Below are 19,149 nucleotides of genomic sequence, written 5' to 3'. Positions count from 1 at the left end.
TTCTACACACCCGGACAATAGATCAAGCAGCCCCGATTCATCCCACAACACTCCAGTCACTTGATCAAAAAAAAGATTTACTCTCCCCCTCCCTTCCTGAAAACAGGACGGGAGGGGCGCATTGTCACATAATGGCGGTGCCCATGCGAGCGTATATACAACTCCAGTCAACAGAATCACACTGCATAATATCCGATCGGCTCGTATCCACCTCTCCTCCTGTTTCTCCCTCCTCCCCTCCCCTCCTGTCTGTTTCAGGGGAGGGGACTCAGGGGAGGGCTCCCCTCCCTCCTGTTTGTTTCAGGGGAGGGCGTCTTGTGTGTAGTGTGAGTGTCTGTCGGAACATGGCGGCTGATCTAAAGTCGGTCAGATTCATGTTTCCTTTTCTTCCTTTTCTTTCTTCTGCATACTCCAAACAAGAAAACTATCACGGATTGTATCGTCCCTCGGCGAGGGACGGTGGACGGTTATTTCTTTATGATGATGATCAACGGTCAGATGGAACAATGCAAATACACTAACCTCGCCTCACACCAGTCTTTCCACCTCGGAGGGGCACAGCAACACCACCGCCCCTCGGCGAACTCGGCTAGCCGAGTTGGAACGATACACAGTGACAGACACGTACATAGATGGATAAATATATAAATAAATAAAACGCGTCTTTGCATTGTTTCATCTGCTCGTCTGGCGTCTGCTCGATCCGTCATCATCATCATCATCATAAAAAATAAACAAAACCGTAAATGTAGCCCCAATATGTTCCCTCAGTCCCTATGCTCATTCTGTAGCTCATACAAAAGCCAATTACCGACGAAGGGTAGATGGGAACAATGTGTACTTTTTTCCTTTTTTGTGTTCATTTTTACAACTGCCTGTCAACGTCTGACATAAAACGGTCCCTAACTAGGGAACTTTCTGTTCAAGAAGCGCATGTTACTACAAAAGCAGGTGTTACATAAAGGTAAGTGGTGGACAAATTAAGTGGACAAATTAAGCTTTCTTTTGAGGTATGCGGTGTGCTTCTCGCTATAAGAGAACATTTGCTGTCGGCCATGGAAAAGGTTGGTCGTCCAATGCTATCAGCATAGCGTCAGGGCTAATCAGGCTGTGGGAACCGTTCGCGTGCGGTGTGTTAAAGTCAGTCTCCGGTGGGGGTTGGCCTCCGCTTGGAAAGGAGCCAGCAGGTGGTTCGGACATCTGGTTAGGATGCCTCGAGCGGCTCCCTAGGGAGGTCCTCGATGCACGTCCTGCTGGAAGGAGACCCCCGGGCAGACCAAGGATGAATTGGAGGGTTTATATCACCAAAATCTGCCGGGAACACCTCTGGATCCCCCAGAATGAAGTTACTAGGCCTAATGTTGCTCTGGAGAGGGTCTGGAGCTCTCTGGTGGACGTGTTGCCCCTGCGACCCGACTACAGATAAGATGGATGGATGGAGACAGGGAGACAGACCCCTGTATTGAACAAACACTCACACACTATATTAATGTATGTATATCAATTAGGAAATTGTTTGCGCATCATTATTTTAGGCCAGGTGCTGACGCCTGCGGTCGCCGAGGCCAGGTGCTAGATAACACGGCAGAGATCATAGAAAAGACTAATTGACTATTATTGTTGTACACACCCAATAGTTGTAAACCTTGTTTTAGAAGAATAACAATGTTGTGCTGTTTGGATAACAATTTCATTTACATTACAATTACATTATGCTTACATAGATGCACGCATGTATTCTCTTGCTGAATCATGTATCTATTTGTCATTCATATAGGGATCTTTCATAAGCGACATAAGCTGGCATAAGACACAGAAGTATACATGCACAAATGCACACATGCGCACGCACGCACGCACGCACGCACGCATGCACACTCACACACGCACACAGTCAGGAACATACAGTATACTTTCATACATCCATCCATCCATCCATCTTCAACCGCTTATCCGTAGTCGGGTCGTGGGGGCAACAGCACCACCAGAGAGCTCCAGACTTCCCTCTCCAGAGCAACATTAGTAACTTCCTCCTGGGGGATCCCGAGGCGTCCAAGGCCAGTGAGTCGGTGTAATCCCTCCAACTGCGCTTTGGTCTGTCCTGGGGTCTCCTCCCAGTGGGACATGCATCGAGGACCTCCCTATAGGGAGACACTTGAGAGGCATCCTAACCAGATGCCCGAACCACCTAAGCTGGCTTTCCAGGTGAAGAAGCAGCAACTCTACTCCGAGTCTCTCTCGCGTGAATGAACTTCTCACCCTATCTCTAAGGGAGATGCCAGCCACCCGTCGGAGAAAACTCATTTTGGCCGCTTGTATTCTCGACCTTATTCTTTCGGTCATGACCCACACTTCATGACCATGGGTGAGAGTAGGAATGAATATTGCTCGGTAGTCCTAGAGCTGAACAGTGTGGTATAGCGACTGCAATACCGCCCCTGCCGCTCCAATTCTTCCAGCCATTCTATTTAAAACATCTTTCTGAAAGAAAAGGAAATCAAAGACAATAACCAGAGAACCATGGGCACTTAAGACGAATCCATTTCCTCTCTTACAATGACATCCAGTGCATTTCATTTAATTACAGCTGTCATCCTAATATATAGGCCTCTCCACAGATCAATTCTCAAGAACATGCAGGAATGTTTGGTTGAGGGTGTGTCCATACAATATGCAGTACATGCACTGCTAGTTTCTATCTCTGGTGGCGTGTTCAAACTAATACTCCCCCCCCCACTGAGATCTGAGGACACTTAATGATGCACATACTACCTGGAGTACCTTCCATTTCCACATCTATTTCTGAGGTGGCCAGGCATAGTGTATCTACAGTATAGCCTACTATATGCTATAATTCCCTGTGTGTGTTACTCTGTGATCGGCGTAACTCAGAAATAGAGCGACCGAACGCGCTCAGACTTGCTGTGTGTGTCTCATATGACCCCGAGGTGTGCGGTGCCGAATGGACAGACCAACCGTTTCCGAGAAGTCATGAATTTCTGGAACACACAAATTCTCAGTGTGTCCGGGAGATTGTATGTATCTGCTTCCCTGATTGGCCAACCCAAACATTCGGCAGTTTGTGCCAATATAAGCGACAGCGAATGCAATAATGTATGTGAATGTTTAGACAGATGAGAAGGAAGGCATCTTTATTAAATTCAAAGAAAAGTGGATGAGAACCAGTGGTGCAAAAGTACATTTACTTAATTACTGTACTTGAGTACAATTTATGGTATTGTAAAGGTATTTGTACTTTACTTGAGTATTTCCAATTTCCAATACTTCTACTCCACTACATCTCAGAGGCAAATTTGTACTTTTACAATATATATATATATTTTACAAATATTGTACTCCACTACATTTATTTGAAAACTTTACTTACTAGTTACTTTCATTATTATCACAAAATATACATTAAACAATTCAACCCTACATACATTTCGGCCATCTGATCTACAAGCTGACAATGTGTCGATGCTATTTTCAAAATATTTGTATACATTTGAAAACTTGAAATGGCACATTCTGCACAATGACTACTTTCTACTTTTGGTACTGTACGTACATTTTGTTGCCAATACTATTGTACTTTTACTCAAATACATTTTGAATTCCGGACTTTTACTTGTAACCGAGTAGTTCTACATTGCAGTATTGATTGATACTTTTACATAAGTAACAAATGTGAGTACTTTTTCCACCACTGGTGAGAACAGAATCTAACATTTATGATTACAAAAAATGTATTCCCGACAGAGTAGGCTGGTGCCCAAAGGGTGCTGGTCTAGTTTCTATAAAGCAAGACGTTTGTTTGAATTGGACTCTGAATGGACTGATCAATCACATGTTTTATTCTCGATCAAATAGCTTCAGAATTGGATCATGCAATCATTTCTTGCTCCTTTGAAAATAACCTCCCTATTGTGCAGAATGAAACACCAATGTTGCTATCCAGTGTATTTTATACATCTCATTTCGCATACAATAAGGGCTGAGGTATTTTCCTCTATAGGGAACCAAATACTGTCTGTTTCATCCCTTCTCCTGATCTCTTAACATTCAGCTAAGTCTTCCTTTTTATCTCCACCATGCAGGTGGTGATATTGCAGCTGCGTGTACAGGTGTGTGTGTGTGTGTGTGTGTGTGTGTGTGTGTGTGTGTGTGTGTGTGTGTGTGTGTGTGTGTGTGTGTGTGTGTGTGTGCGTGTGCGTGTGCGCGTGCGTGTGCGCGTGCGTGCGTGCGTGCTCAAAGACCTCATTTCTGGAATATTTTTTGAATCAGTCAATGTCAATAACTACTGTATGTCATTTCTGTGAATTCATGAGAGAACCTCCAGGCTATACTGCTACATCATATGCATCACGATAGGCTGTGGGGGTGTTGTGCAATATCTTCATTTAGGCCCATCCCTCTCTACATCTTACATTATAGCTGTTATTGGGGAGCAGTTTGTATGTCACGGGCCCCCTCTAAAATGAGATGCTGCATCTCAAGGGGCTATCCCTTCAACACAATCTTTACAGTGTTCTTGGTGTGTATGGTGGGCAACTTTGACGATGGAGAGAGCCACTATATTTCCACACTCACTCTGCGACGCGTTTTGAGCTTGTAGATCATCTATTTTTGCTATTATTTGAACTGAATTATTTTTTGCTATTTTTTTATTGGAATCCTGAAAAGTAAAATTTTTATCAAATGCCTTTAATTATAGTTATGTTAACTTTATAAACTCAATACATTGGACAATGGACATATAAAAAGACAATAGGGGGCAGTGGCTCAGAGTGGCTGGATGGTAACCGCAAGGTTGACAGTTCGAACCCGGGCTCCCCCAGAGTTAGTGTCGAAGTGTCCTTGAGCAAGACACTGAACCCCTAATTGCTCCTGATGTGCAGGTTGGTGCCTTGCATGGTTTCCGCCGCCATCGGTGTGTGAATGTGTGTGTGAATGTAATCTATGTAAAGCGCCTTGGATAAAGGCGCTATATAAATGCACCATTTACCATTTACTTCACACAGGTCTGATTTTTTCATTAGTCAAAACAAATAAACACAGGTACTGTAAAACATTTAGGCTAAAATGAGAACACATATAAGTCCTGGAGACTTGTTTCCATTGTGGCTGTATGTATTCAATTAATCAACAGAGCATAGCATCTAACACTTCAATACATGTCATCATCAACATCAACAAATACAAGAAGCTACATTTACAGAGGGAGGAAAAAACGGACAAAGATATGGCAGTGTCTGACTCCACATTTCAATGGGAATGAATATCTAACTGCAGCAGGGGTTAAACATAAAACATAAAACTGAACAAACTACAAAACCAATAATGAAGTGCATGAATGAATGAAGCGAGGAAGCAAGCAAATCGAAATCTCTGTAGCTTCCTGCGGTACAGAGATCTTGGATATTGGTCTGTGCAGCAGAGCAGATCTTCACTGATCACGCCAGACCTCTCTCATCAAGTTACGTATCAATAATCCATTGATTTATTATTCATTTTCTTGTCACAGCGTCTCCTCTTAACATAGCTGGTTGGAGACTGCAGGAGGAGATGACGTCACTTTTTTGGTTACTTTGATTGGCTGAAAGGGGTTGTGTGTCAACGCCGTACTCCCGTGCATTAGCAATGTTGAGACTCCACACACATGAATGGAAATGTGATTTAAACGGGGAATGGTTAACCACTAACCAGGCTATAAAACTCTTTCCTGTCGCTTTTTGAATGTAAAAAACACACCCGTGTGAAGTGAGGGGCACTCTTGTCGTCGCACATCATACCAATAAAAAATGAATACATATACTTCTTCATGAATTAGTCAACTAATTAACTAATTTGTCAACTTATGTTATTATTGTCTTTTAACCATAATGATACAATGTTTAAAAAAACTCATCTTTTCACCGTGATCATGTAAGATGACAACTGAATTTATGTGATATGTTGCAAATATATAGGAGGGGCTAGCGCCCCTCAAAAATCACACCCGTGTGAAGTGAGGGGCGCTCTTATCGTACATCATCATACATCATCTCATTCCGGCCAATCACAATTTGCGTCCTCACCTTCGTCATCAATGTTTGTGTTACACAAACACTCAACATTGTCAATTCATTGTCAATGGCATTTTAATGTTTGTGTAAGACAAAGTTTGTGACACCAAAAGCTGGACATAGGAGGGGATAGCGCCCCTCAAAAAGAGCAGATCATGTAATTCATTCATTGGGAGATCTAAATGTCAGAGGTCCTTTGACGAATGACTGTGAGCTTCAGTTCTTGAGAGATTCTCACAACCCTCAATTCTACCATTGCTGAATTTCATGGAAAACGACAGCACCGAACTGCCAAAACTGTGTATAAAATAGCTCAAAGCTCTATTGCTGATTACTTAGGTTAGAACCCGCCGCAGTGGTGTCCGGTTAGAACTTAAACCAGGATGCTTCGCCTTCTGCCTTCTGCCTTGAGCAGACCTCTATTATATATTATCCGATTAGGCTTTGTCAGGATGACTGAGCCAATAAGATCCATATATGGGTTCTACCATATCGATCTGATATCAGCATTAGGTCAACACTGACCAAATATAGGGATCGTCGTACTAGACATGTCATATGTCATATAGCCCGACGTCCTAGTCGAATATCCCCATATATGGAGACTAAATGTCCAATGACCAACTCTCCCTCCTCCTGAATAGAAGTGAGAGTCTTCGTTAAACTGTGAGAAAAAACAACTGCGGAACCTGTACGGAAACAATAATTAAGGGCTCTTCGCTCCTTTGGGCTTGACCCACAAGCTTGCAAGTGTTTATTTAAACTGTTCCTCATTTTGCTGGGGGCCCACTCTTTGAAAACCACAGATTATGAATCTTCCTGGCACCTGCACAAATTGTGGTTGCTATGGCAATGGTTTGTCTTGTGTGTGACATTAGACCATATCTATGCTCAGCCTATATAAAGAGTAAAGATGCTACATCTAGTGTTTACATGTGACCAAGAGCGACCGAGGGTGACACACATATCCGGAGAGAGCTATCAAGACTTACAGGTCAGAGAGTGGGCAGCAGATAGCGATCTTCTTGCTTCAGGTCTTCCACCATCAAAACGTCAAAACACCATCAAAACAGCAACCACTGTGACATCTACAGTCAAATTATGATGAATGGATATCAAATGATGAATGGACAACTCCCCCCTAGCTCTGTGACCAGCCAGAGACGAGAAGACTCAAACGAACAAGGATCTCATCAACGGGTTACCAAGACTTTAACTTGTGCGGGGGGACTAAAGACAAATCAGCTGACCTACTCAGGAAAGAAAATCCACATCTGTAAACCATGTGACAAGAGTGTCAGTCAGTTAGGTTCCTTGGAGACACACCAGCGTTTCCACCCTGAAGAAAAACCTTTCATCTGTAAACTGTGTGACAAGAGCTTCCGACGCTTAGATCATCTGAAGTTACATCGGCGTCTCCACACTGGAGAAAAACCTTATCGCTGTGAACTGTGTGACAGGAGTTTCAGTAATTTGTTCGGTCTAAGGCGACATCAGCATATACACACTGGAGAAAGACCATACCACTGTAAACTGTGTGACAGGAGTTTCAGTCAGTTAGTTAACTTGAAATCCCACCAGCTTGTCCACACTGGAGAAACACCTTTCATCTGTAAACAGTGTGACAAGAGTTTCAGTCGTGTAGATTCCTTGGAGAGACACCAGCGTCGCCACACCGGAGAAAAACCTTACATCTGTAAACTGTGTGACAAGAGTTTCACTCAGTTAGGTACCTTGGACACACATCAACGTCGTCTCCACTCTGGAGAAAGACCATACCACTGTAAAGAGTGTGACAAGAGTTTCAGTGTGATACGTAGTCTGAAGATACACCAGCGTGTCCACACTGGAGAAAAACCATACCACTGTAAACAATGTGACAAGAGTTTCGGTCATTTAGGTTCCATGGAGAGACACCGGCGTCTCCACACGGGAGAAAACCCCACTGTGAAAAGTCTGACCAGAGTTTGAATGTGAGTGGTAGTCTGAAGACACACCAATAATGTGTCCATACTGGAGAAAATCCTTTCTCAAGTTAATTGTGACCTTACCACTGTAAGTGGGACAAGAGTTTGGGTCAACTGGATAATCTCAGGACGGGGGGGTTTCAACCTAGATAAAAATGAAGCACCAGTGGATCTGCACAAAATGTTAGATTGGATGAATGAAATCCATGTCAATTCCTGTCTCAATACCAAAAATCACACCTGCGTGAAGTGAGGGGCGCTCTAATCACCGTACATCATCAAGAATGGTGGTTCCTTATAGAGAGTATGCACAGGCATGATTTTCCCATCAGGACACGCCCCCCTCATCTAGACTGAGTGGCAAAACATTGAGCAGCATGGAGTGTTCTAAATGTCACATAATGCAGGAGGCAGCAATATGTTGTGTTATTGAAAACAAGCACTTCCAAACTCTGACACTTAGAAAAATAATCAAATGCAGGGCATTTCTTGACAGAAAGTTAGCTCATAACGTTTCTATGGTGTTGGTGAGTTTAACATTGTTTAATGCAATCAGACAGGACTTTTCTGTTTGGATGAATGGGCTGGCAAGGCCAGAAAGTCGTTTTTTGCCACTCAGTGGGCGTTCCCGCATAACTTCCAGGTACGATGATGTCACACGCATAATCTCTATTGGCCAAGGGTTCCCACCAACCTATATATGCCAATTTGCTCAGACACATATGATGTAAATTCTCCACCCATTGGCATTTAATGTTTGTGTTCAGACAGAATCCACACTATAGCTGTTTATAGGAGGGGCCCTCAATAATTCCAGCACGAGGCCTGTTTTCCAGCAGCTGATTAGCCTGTGGAAGTGATTCCCAAACCTTTGAAACAACAAGGACTCCTATAACTCTGGGAGTGTAGAAGTGGAACCAAAATGTGACCCATAATCCATTTACACTCAGAGTTACAGACATGTAGTATCCTATCCTTTTGGACCATGTGGGGCTACAGACTAGTTAAGAGGCTATGTTCATGTTCACTCTTCTATTCGAAATAATAGACTCCAACCTGCTTCGGGTGTGCCACTACAGTACAGTGACAGTACAGTACAGTACAGTAGAGGGACCCCCACACGGTAACTCTGTCATTTCTCAACCGTTTCGGACGCGGGACAGCTTGCCGGAATCGGGCCGGCACCCTGGGTGCGTTCCTGTGGGTCTGGAACTCCCATCCCCCCCCACACACACGGAGTTGCACCACTCACTTTACACGGGTGTGTTTCTTAGATGTTTTAATGGTGTGATGTTTCTTCTGTTTTTATTTTATGCATTTGCTCATTGTAGTACTTTGAGATTCTTACGAATGTAAAGTGCGTTATGAATAAAATCCATTACTACTATTATTATTATTACCCTTATTATTTGACAGTAGATTTTGTGTGTGTGCGTGCGTGCGTGCGTGCGTGCGTGCGTGCGTGCGTGCGTGCGTGCGTGCGTGCGTCCTGGGCATGACGTTAAACTGCTCCGTTGTAACTACCATCGTCAATGTAGTAGGTGCATGGATGCATTTGCAATTTCTGTGGACTATGTAACTTGCATACAAGAAGGCACTATTCACCAGTGGAATCTACCAACAGTCAACGCTACCTGACGGCCCCTCCCATGAACAGCTTACTGGGAAGAGAGGCAATATAGACCCAGCGGCCTTCCAGAGGTATATCCGTCCGCTGTCGGACTAACCCCGGAATAGCAATGGGTGGACTTCCAGGCACATGCAGAACAACTACAGAGAGTGCTTTAACACCAAGCAACAGTGCAAGACTAAGAACTTTGTTTCCTATGGTGATCCAGCCTAGGAAATACCCACGGACTGGTTGTCAGAGGGTTTCGACAACTTGGGATGCTCGCCCAAAGACAAGGCATGCAAGGCTGGCAAAGTGTGCCATCTCTGCTTCCCTTTATATAGTGTGTGTGTGTGTGTGTGTGTGTGTGTGTGTGTGTGTGTGTGTGTGTGTGTGTGTGTGTGTGTGTGTGTGTGTGTGTGTGTGTGTGTGTGTGTGTGTGTGTGTGTGTGTGTGTGGTTCAAACATTACGCGCGCAGCGCGGCTGTTGCGTAATTGCTCTGATTGAGGAGGAAGATGGGTAGATACTTGTGGTCAATCACGTGACCCAGGGCGGGTCGCTGTCTTCTGGGCTGTGCTCCGCCTCTGATGCTCCACTGACTCTCGTTGGGGTGGCGCTCTGACGGCCCGCTGTCATGCGACATCCCACAGTATGTATGTATGTATGCATGTCCCTGTGTCTGTCTGCCCGAGCACAGAAATCTGCAACACGGTAACTCTGTCATTTCTCGACCGTTTTGGACGTGGGAAGGCTCGCCGGAACAGGGCAGACCCCCTATGCATGTTCCTGGGAGTCTGATTGTTCCGGGAACCTGGCCGCGTTTCTGGGGGTCAGGATGTTCCGGGGACCCCCACGCGGTAATTCATTTCTCAAAGATTTTTTCCAAATATAATCAAAGTACACTAGTACAGTGCAGAGCACAGCACTGTACACCACAATACCTGCAGAGCACAGTACAGTAACTATAACAATATATGTATAGTTGCACTGCTCAGTTCACACAGGTGTGATTTTAAGAAGTTTCGGAGCTAACTCCGCATCTATCAATATCATACAGCCCATTTGCATTTAGTGTACAATGCACAGCTGTGTTCTATGGGTGATTAAGAAACACCCATGACCTTTTGTATTTAACCCATTCAGGCCTGACGTCGAAATTTAAAAAAAACGTTTTCTAAATCATGACAATTTTCTGAAAGATTTGAGGCACATTTTAACGATTTAAAAAAAATAGCAGATCTACAAGTTCATAGCGCGCCACTCGGTGGCGCGCTATGAGCTTGTAGATCTGCTATTTTTCAATAGCTAAATTATAACAATGTTTAAAACACCAAAAGGGGTTCCCGCCCCAAAATGGGTTAATGGTTAATGTGGTTAAACGCTAACGTGACATGGATGCGTTCCAGGTCTCAATGGATTAAACACATTTAGATTAGGGCTGCATATCTCTCTCCCATTGATTCTGAGCCTGCAAATCGAAGGTGCTTAATTGGTCATTACTAAAAGATATTGCCCTTCAGGTAGCCTCCAGCTCCAGACTGACAGAGTAGATGACTCAGAGAATTCGGACTGGCATTCATGACTCAGCAGCAGCATAAAGACACTTTTAAACATGCTTCTCTATATACTTGATATTCTATCGATGTGCTTGTGTCATAGATTAAATCTCTAAATACAGATGAATACTTATCGCTGCTGCTAAAACAGCTAACTCCCCCACCTGTTCCCCTCTCATGCATGTAATTGGCAATCTATAAAGTCACAACACCAACGTTGATGAGGCAGTATTGCTCTGCTTGCCAGAGGTTTTCTTTCTTAATTTCCTGAAAATGTATATTTTTAATTTCCTGGAAAAAATTGACATTTTGGAGTTCTTCCCGACAGAAAGACTAAAGTGCATTTATATACACAACTCACTTCAGTGTAACTGGAACAGAACATAATGCTTTGTAAGTGTAACTACATTTTGTTGTGCACACAATAAAACATTGTCCAAAAACATTGTTCCAAAGCAGAGATTGTGAGTTAAATACTCAGATAAGTCTCTTGGTTCTTTTTTGTTGTTGTTTTTTTCCCCCGCAAGTCTGGCTCTCATCTTTTATTGATGAGCACAAACGAGGGGACAGGGAAGATAAAGGAGAAAAAGAACATTCAAACAGTAGCCTAGAGATGGTGGAAATAATGTGATAGAAGCTATAGCTGCTGCATGCTAGCCAATGTTAGTTTAAAGGACGACTTCACCACTTTTCAACCTATCTTCATATAATTGGCCCTGACTCCTCACCAATAATCACGATAAAATTGCACTATTTTTTCTACTTAGTCTGTGTCTCATAGGAGGGCTGTGGGCAGTTCAGAAACCCGTCCACCAAAGTGGTGAAGTGCTCCTTTAATGTATTGGAAATGGGGGGTGGGTGCATGGTTGAATGGTCAGAGTGCCCGCCTGGGAAGCCAATTAAGGTCCCAGGTTTACTTTTAACTAAACTCTGTGGAAAGTATTCAAGTAGTCTAACTTGTGTGTTTAGTTACTATAACTATACTTACCCTTTTAAATGTAACTAAGCCATATGGACAACAAATGGTACGCCATATTGTAGGAAGGTCTGCTTTCCTTTTACATCGTCATGTTGTATACTGTTACTGTAGTATATGTTTGAATATGCTAATAGATAGAAAAGAAAAAATAACTCAAAAAGCTTTTTCTTGTCAGAAAAACGAGAGATCACATAGTGATATGTCAGGTGAAAGAAGCGCTGTCTCTGTTGTGTTCTCCCCCCATGTTTGTAGGCTATGATTATTGTTTTAGAAGTGGTGCGTCACGCGCACGCACGTGCACGCGCCTACATGTGCGCATCGCGGCATGCGCACAGAGCAGCTGATAGCCTAAGCCTATATTGTTAAATAGTTTATGAGAGTTTTAGACACACAAACACAAAAGTAGATTTTAAAATAATAATTTGCTTTTGTCAGTCGGTTCTGTGCCGTTTCTGATTTTTAGCATGTAGGCCTACACAAATTGTAAAGGTGGCCCGGGCCCGCCTAACGGTCCAGGCACCTGGGCTGCTAATCCCTGACAGCATGTCACAGACGACCTTTGTAGCGTTAAGTCAATTTTATTTATAGAGCACATTTAAAAACAACTAAGGTTGACCAAAGTGCTGGACAGCATAAAACAAAACATATACAGTAGAAAGAATACACAAGAAATACACAAGCGTGTCCCTCCCCATCTCTCTCCCCCCATTTTCCTGGGGAATTAATGGTGAGTAATTTTGTGTCCATCTGCACTTTGACATTATGTTCCTTTGTGTGCGTGCGCACGTGTGTGCGTGCGCACGTGTGTGCGTGCATGCTTGAGTGCGTGCATGTGTGCATGCGTGTTTCTCCAAATGGAATTTCACACTCCTACGCAGCAACTGACTTTTTCCTGATGCTTCTGCACAATGCAAGAAATTCCAGATTCAGCGCCCCTGTCTGGAAGATGAAAAAGCATTCTAGCGAAGTAACCATGCCAGAGAGCCAGATAAAAGCTAACACATAAATCCCACTGTCTCACTGTACTGTCTGGACCTTCAGACTGCAGACACATCCACTCGTTTTGTTAGAATGGTGTGTGACGACTACAATAGACTAGACTATACACAGCTCGTAGTGCGGCACCGAGTGCCACGCTACGAGCTTGTAGATCTGCTATTTTTCAGTGGGGTACATTTAATCACTGGTCCTGGGTCAATCCAAGGGCCTACCACTCCACTCTCTTGATATGTTGTTCCCCAACTCTTGGAGAGTATTTTACTTTTACTGGAGGTCCCAGCCCCTAAAATGAGTGTTGGCCTTTACTGAATTGCTTCAGTTTGAGTTCATTTGAGCACCTAAATTCAGATTTGGGCACCGTAGCATGTGGTTTTTAAGTGGTGGGCCTCGGGTCATTCTAGGGGCTAGAACAGGGGTGCCCACACATTTATGACGTGAGATCTACTTTCAAAATGACCAGCTCAACAAGATCTACCCACTGAAAAAATAAGTGTACCATTGCTGAAAATAGTTTAAATATATAATGTACCTGGGGGGGCTTTGGAATAGGGAGAAAATATGACAGGCAGTTTGCTGTCATATTTCCTCCCCGTATTTAACTTAAACGCCCAATGCATTCTCAATGGCAATAGCACAAACTTTGGCATGCTACACTGTATTTCCAAACGGTGAAAGCCTCATAAAAAAATGGAGTTATCTGACCTAAAAGATGCATTAAACATTATATCACCTCAAACGGTATGAGTTATCAGAGCACATTTCAAACTTCAAGTGAACAATCCTTAGCTTCTTTAATTCATTTCAATGCATATCAGTACTGAGTGCTCAAAGCTCCGGCAGCGGCTCCGAGTGACGTCACGTACGTGCACTGCTGAACGTCAGTTTCCCTTCTCAAAACTGGAAATCCGCCATTTTTCCAGTGCGCTAAAACCCCGCTCAACAAAAGCAACAAGCTGTCAAGCCTGCTACAGCCTGCAACTGAACACCAATACGGGTACGTTATTAATTGGTTTAGAACCATGCCGACATATAGACCTTACTCATTAGATTGTTTCAGTAGTTGGTGTTACTTTGTGCATGTGTACAGTTGTAGATTCAGCCATAGTAAAGGCTCCCGAGTCCTGCAGCAGCAGTAATAACCTCCTCCTCCCGTTAGCTTAGCATGCTAGCGATTTTACCTATTTTAGTAGCAACAGTCTGCAGGCTGTATTAAACATTACGAACGTTAATGACGATTATGCCGACATATAGACCTTACTCATTAAATTGTTTCAGTAGTTGGTGTTACTTTGTGCATGTGTACAGTTGTAGATTCAGCCATAGTAAAGGCTCCCGAGTCCTGCAGCAGCAGTAATACCTCCTCCCCCTCCCGTTAGCTTAGCATGCTTAGCTATTTTAGTAGACTGTTGGTCTGCAGGCTGTATTAAACATCACGAACGTTAATGACGATTATGCCGACTTTACATGTCAATGGAATTATGTCCATGGTCGTCATCCTGTTTCAGTAAAGGTATTAGTAATATTATTTAAAGTCACGCCACCAGGCTACTGTGGAAAGCACTGTTTGTGGTGGTCGACGTGCCCAGTAATCGTTTAATCTTGTCGGTGGAAATATTTCCATTAACGTCACCATATGTTTCAGTAAAGGTGATATCATTTAACGTCGCACTACCAGGCTTCTATTTATTTATTAATGCTTAGATTGTCTTGTGTTTAGAGCCCCGTTCTGATACTGTGGTTTTGTGTTGGAAAAAAAAGGATTGCAGCCTGTCTTAACTTTTAATCTCACCTCTTTTCAGTTTGGAAACAAACAAGAAGAGCTGAAGAAGAAGTCAGTGTGGTATGTACTATTGACATGGTCAGACAATGGCTTGGCGGTGCAAACTTTGTACTGCCAATTTTGAGAAAAGAGCTCAGCTGCTGGAACATTTCACATACACCCATTAAATAATTCCAAAGACGTGGAGTAAAATATGGTCCTCTAGTTTCATATCCATGTGAAAGTTCTGGCACAAAACGTGTATTTAGTCAATTATATGACTTAATTTATCAAAACTTCCTCTGATCACCACAAACGTCATCACCAATTGACCAGGGAAGCACAAATGTTTGGGACACACAATTGGCAGGTGCCTTTCGTTAGGTGCTGGGTAATTAATCACACCACTTGCCAATTGTGTGACCCAAACTTTTGTGTTTCCCTGGTCAATTGGTGATTACGTCTGCGGTAAACAACAGGAAGTATTAGTAAAATCAGTCCATCGATCATTCCGGGCCCCTAAAATGTGATAAACAGAGCATTTATCACATTTAGGCAGCCCATAATTCAATTCAACCAGGAGCGGATGGAAGGGTTCTATGCCTGTGATACATGATAATTTACGAAGTTAATATGAATGATCACAGACATTCTAGGTCTACTGGAACACTACCGTTTGCATCATAGCAATGTCTCCTCAGTCAGTCAGTTGCCCTGTCTCTACAATGACATTTCAGTCAATAAATGCTTTGAAATTTCACTTATCCAGGCTACATACCCAGAATGTTGTTCCAAGTTACAATGAGCTGGAAAATGTGTCATTTGTCTGTGCAGTGTGTAAATTCAGACAACCTTTTAATGACACAATTAACTCTCTTTAGTCATTTAAGGACACATTTAAGCACTCCCGCAAGTGGCCAAAGACAAAGAAGCATTTCAGCCTGTCTTAACTTTTAATCTCATCTCTTTTCAGCTTGAAAACAAACAAGAAGAGCTGAAAAAGAGGTCAGTGCTATTGACATGGTCAGACAATGGCTTGGCGGTGCAAACTTTGTACTGCCAATTTTGAGAAAAGAGCTCAGCTGCTGGAACACTACCGTTTGCATCATAGCAATGTCTCAGTCAGTCAGTTGCCCTGTCTCTACAATGACTGTGTGTGCACATTTCAGTCAATAAATGCTTTGAAAATTCACTTATCCAGGCTACATACCCAGAATGTTGTTCAAAGTTACAATGTGCTGGAAAATGTGTCATTTGTCTGTGCAGTGTGTAAATTCAGACAACCTTTTAATGACACAACTCTCTTTAGTCATTTAAGGACACATTTAAGACACAGTGAGACGGTGGTTTGTCCATTCAAACATTGTAACTACATGATGATTCGATTGTTCCACTCTTTGGCCAATCAACACCAAGCCGTTAGTGGTTCCACCTCAGGCTCTCTAGTATAAGAAGAGTTTGTAGTTGTCAGTTCTCCACAACTCCTCGAGGATATTAATACTTTCTGATCTCATCTGACTGTGGACTCCAGGCTTGATGCGAAGATGGACTCTCTCAATGCCACCTCAAATGATTCTGCTCAACAGGGAGAACCCAAGGATCATCAAGACCTCTGTAAGTTACTTACTGTGTCTATATTGATATACAGCATGCCATAAGTATGTTTTTTTATCTAGTCATTTGTTTGTTTTGATTTATTTTAGCATTGACTATATAAATGGATGCTAAATTGATAATTGGGTACATTAACTCCACACTAGTTTTTGCTATTTTAATTCCAGGAATGCCTCTAAACAACATTTCCTTTGTCTTTGTTTCCAATTCAGTGTTGCATCTTCAGTCTGGTTTCCCCGTTCTACCAGAGGTGAATGAACAAAGAAGCTTGGCTAAGAAAAAATGCCACTGCTGTGATCAGTGTGGAAAACGCTTCCCTACAGTGTCTAGACTTAAAACACACCAGCGAATTCACACTGGAGAGAAACCCTATGGATGTGATCAGTGTGGACAACACTTCTCTCAAATGTCCAACCTTAAAAGCCACAAGAAAATTCACACCGGAGAGAAACCATATGGATGTGATCATTGTGGACAAAGCTTCTCTGACAAGTCCAACCTTAAAAGCCACCAGAGAATTCACACTGGAGAGAAACCCTATGGATGTGATCACTGTGGACAACACTTCTCGCAGTTGTCCGACCTTAAAAAACACCAGAGAATTCACACTGGAGAGAAACCCTATGGATGTGATCAGTGTGGACAACACTTCTCTCAAATGTCCAACCTTAAAAGCCACAAGAAAATTCACACCGGAGAGAAACCATATGGATGTGATCATTGTGGACAAAGCTTCTCTGACAAGTCCAACCTTAAAAGCCACCAGAGAATTCACACTGGAGAGAAACCCTATGGATGTGATCACTGTGGACAACACTTCTCGCAGTTGTCCGACCTTAAAAAACACCACAGAATTCACACTGGAGAGAAACCCTATGGATGTGATCAGTGTGGACAACACTTCTCTAGAATGTCCAGCCTTAAAAGCCACCAGAGAATTCACACTGGAGAGAAACCCTATGGATGTGATCACTGTGGACAACACTTCTCGCAGTTGTCCGACCTTAAAAAACACCAGAGAATTCACACTGGAGAGAAACCCTATGGATGTGATCAGTGTGGACAACATTTCTCTCGAATTTACAGCCTTAAAAGCCACAAGAAAATTCACACCGGAGAGAAACCATATGGATGTGATCATTGTGGACAAAGCTTCTCTAACAAGTCCAACCTTAAAAGCCACCAGAGAATTCACACTGGAGAAAAACCCTATGGATGTGATCAGTGTGGACAACACTTCTCTCACATGGTAAGCCTTAAAACACACCAGATAATTCACACTGGAGAGTAACCCTATGGATGTGATCAGTGTTGACAACACTTCTATCAAATGGCACACCATAAACAACACCAGATAATTCATACTGGTGAGAAACCCTATGGATGTGATCAATGTGGACAACACTTTTCTGACAAGTCCACCCTGAAAAAACACCAGAGAATGCACACTGGAGAGAAACCCTATGGATGTGATCAGTGTTGACAACACTTCTCTACAATGGGAAACCTTAAAACACACCAGAGAATTCATACTGGAGAGAAACCCAAATAATTGTGATGTGTTCATAGCTTATTGTAAAATAGCAAATTCAACACACACACAAACGATTAATCTGTGTGAACACTTGATTGATAGTTTATATTGTACATACCAGTACTGTATATGACACTTTTTATTAGACATTTTATATAAGACATTGTGGCACAACTAAGTGAATGTTGTGATGTATGATTAGTGACACAGAAAATAAGGTCTTTCTCCCATCCTCAGCCAGTATACAGTAGTGTTCAAATGGCCACTTATCTGGTTACCAGATTTGTCTGCATTCCAACTGAGAGAAGAAATTAGCATATGTTTTTGTATATAATGTATTTTCTAGTGATATGCTGTAGGCACACATGATAATTTTTCAAATAAAACCAGGCCTTTCCTCCTTCATATTACCGTTGATCAATTGTATTATTATCACATTTCACATTATGAAAGCATAATAATGATGTTAGTGAAGTAGGTATGTAGACATGGGAAGACTTCTGTTACTGAACAAACAATATAGCCTATCAATGATTACTAGAGCTATTTTAACAAAACATATCCCTTACAACACCATTAACATTTCACAAAGGATAGTAATAAGTTCCATGTGATGATAGACCTATTTCTGTAGTTCTGTTGAAACTCATCAGAGTCAAAGAGGTGTAAAATGGTCTCAGTTCATCCACTCTCTCAATGCCACCACAACTAAGTGAAAATAAGGCCTTTATTCCATCCTCAGTCAGTAGTAGTATTCAAATGACCAGTTCTCTGGTTGTCATTACAGATTTGTCTGCATTCCAACTGAGAGAGAATAAATTAGCATATGTTTTTGTATAATGTATTTTGTAGTGATATGTTGTAAGCACACGTGAGCATTTTTCAAATAAAACCAGACCTTTCCTCCTTCATATTACTGTTGATCAATTGTATTATTATCACATTTCACATTATGAAAGCATAATAATGATGTTAGTGAAGTAGGTATGGAGACATGGGAAGACTTCTGTTACTGAACAAACAATAGGCCTATCAATGATTACTAGAGCTATTTTAACAAAAC

At 42.4% G+C, this 19,149-nt stretch overlaps 1 protein-coding gene across 1 annotated transcript; it reads left to right on the top strand.

The window, feature by feature from the left end:
• The first annotated feature begins 14,118 nt into the window (after positions 1–14,118).
• On the top strand, positions 14,119–18,884 carry LOC306938215 (uncharacterized protein). Its single transcript, XM_079522279.1, has 5 exons — positions 14,119–14,173; positions 14,979–15,019; positions 15,912–15,943; positions 16,470–16,552; positions 16,765–18,884. Exons 4-5 carry the CDS (start codon positions 16,483–16,485, stop codon positions 17,841–17,843), a joined length of 1,149 nt encoding a protein of 382 aa, XP_079378405.1. The 5' UTR covers positions 14,119–14,173; positions 14,979–15,019; positions 15,912–15,943; positions 16,470–16,482; the 3' UTR covers positions 17,844–18,884.
• Positions 18,885–19,149: the final 265 nt, after the last annotated feature.

Source organism: Electrona antarctica (assembly GCF_951216825.1).
Source record: "Electrona antarctica genome assembly, chromosome: 15".
Taxonomy (NCBI): Eukaryota; Metazoa; Chordata; class Actinopteri; order Myctophiformes; family Myctophidae; genus Electrona; species Electrona antarctica.
This window is presented reverse-complemented; position numbering and strand designations above follow the sequence as displayed.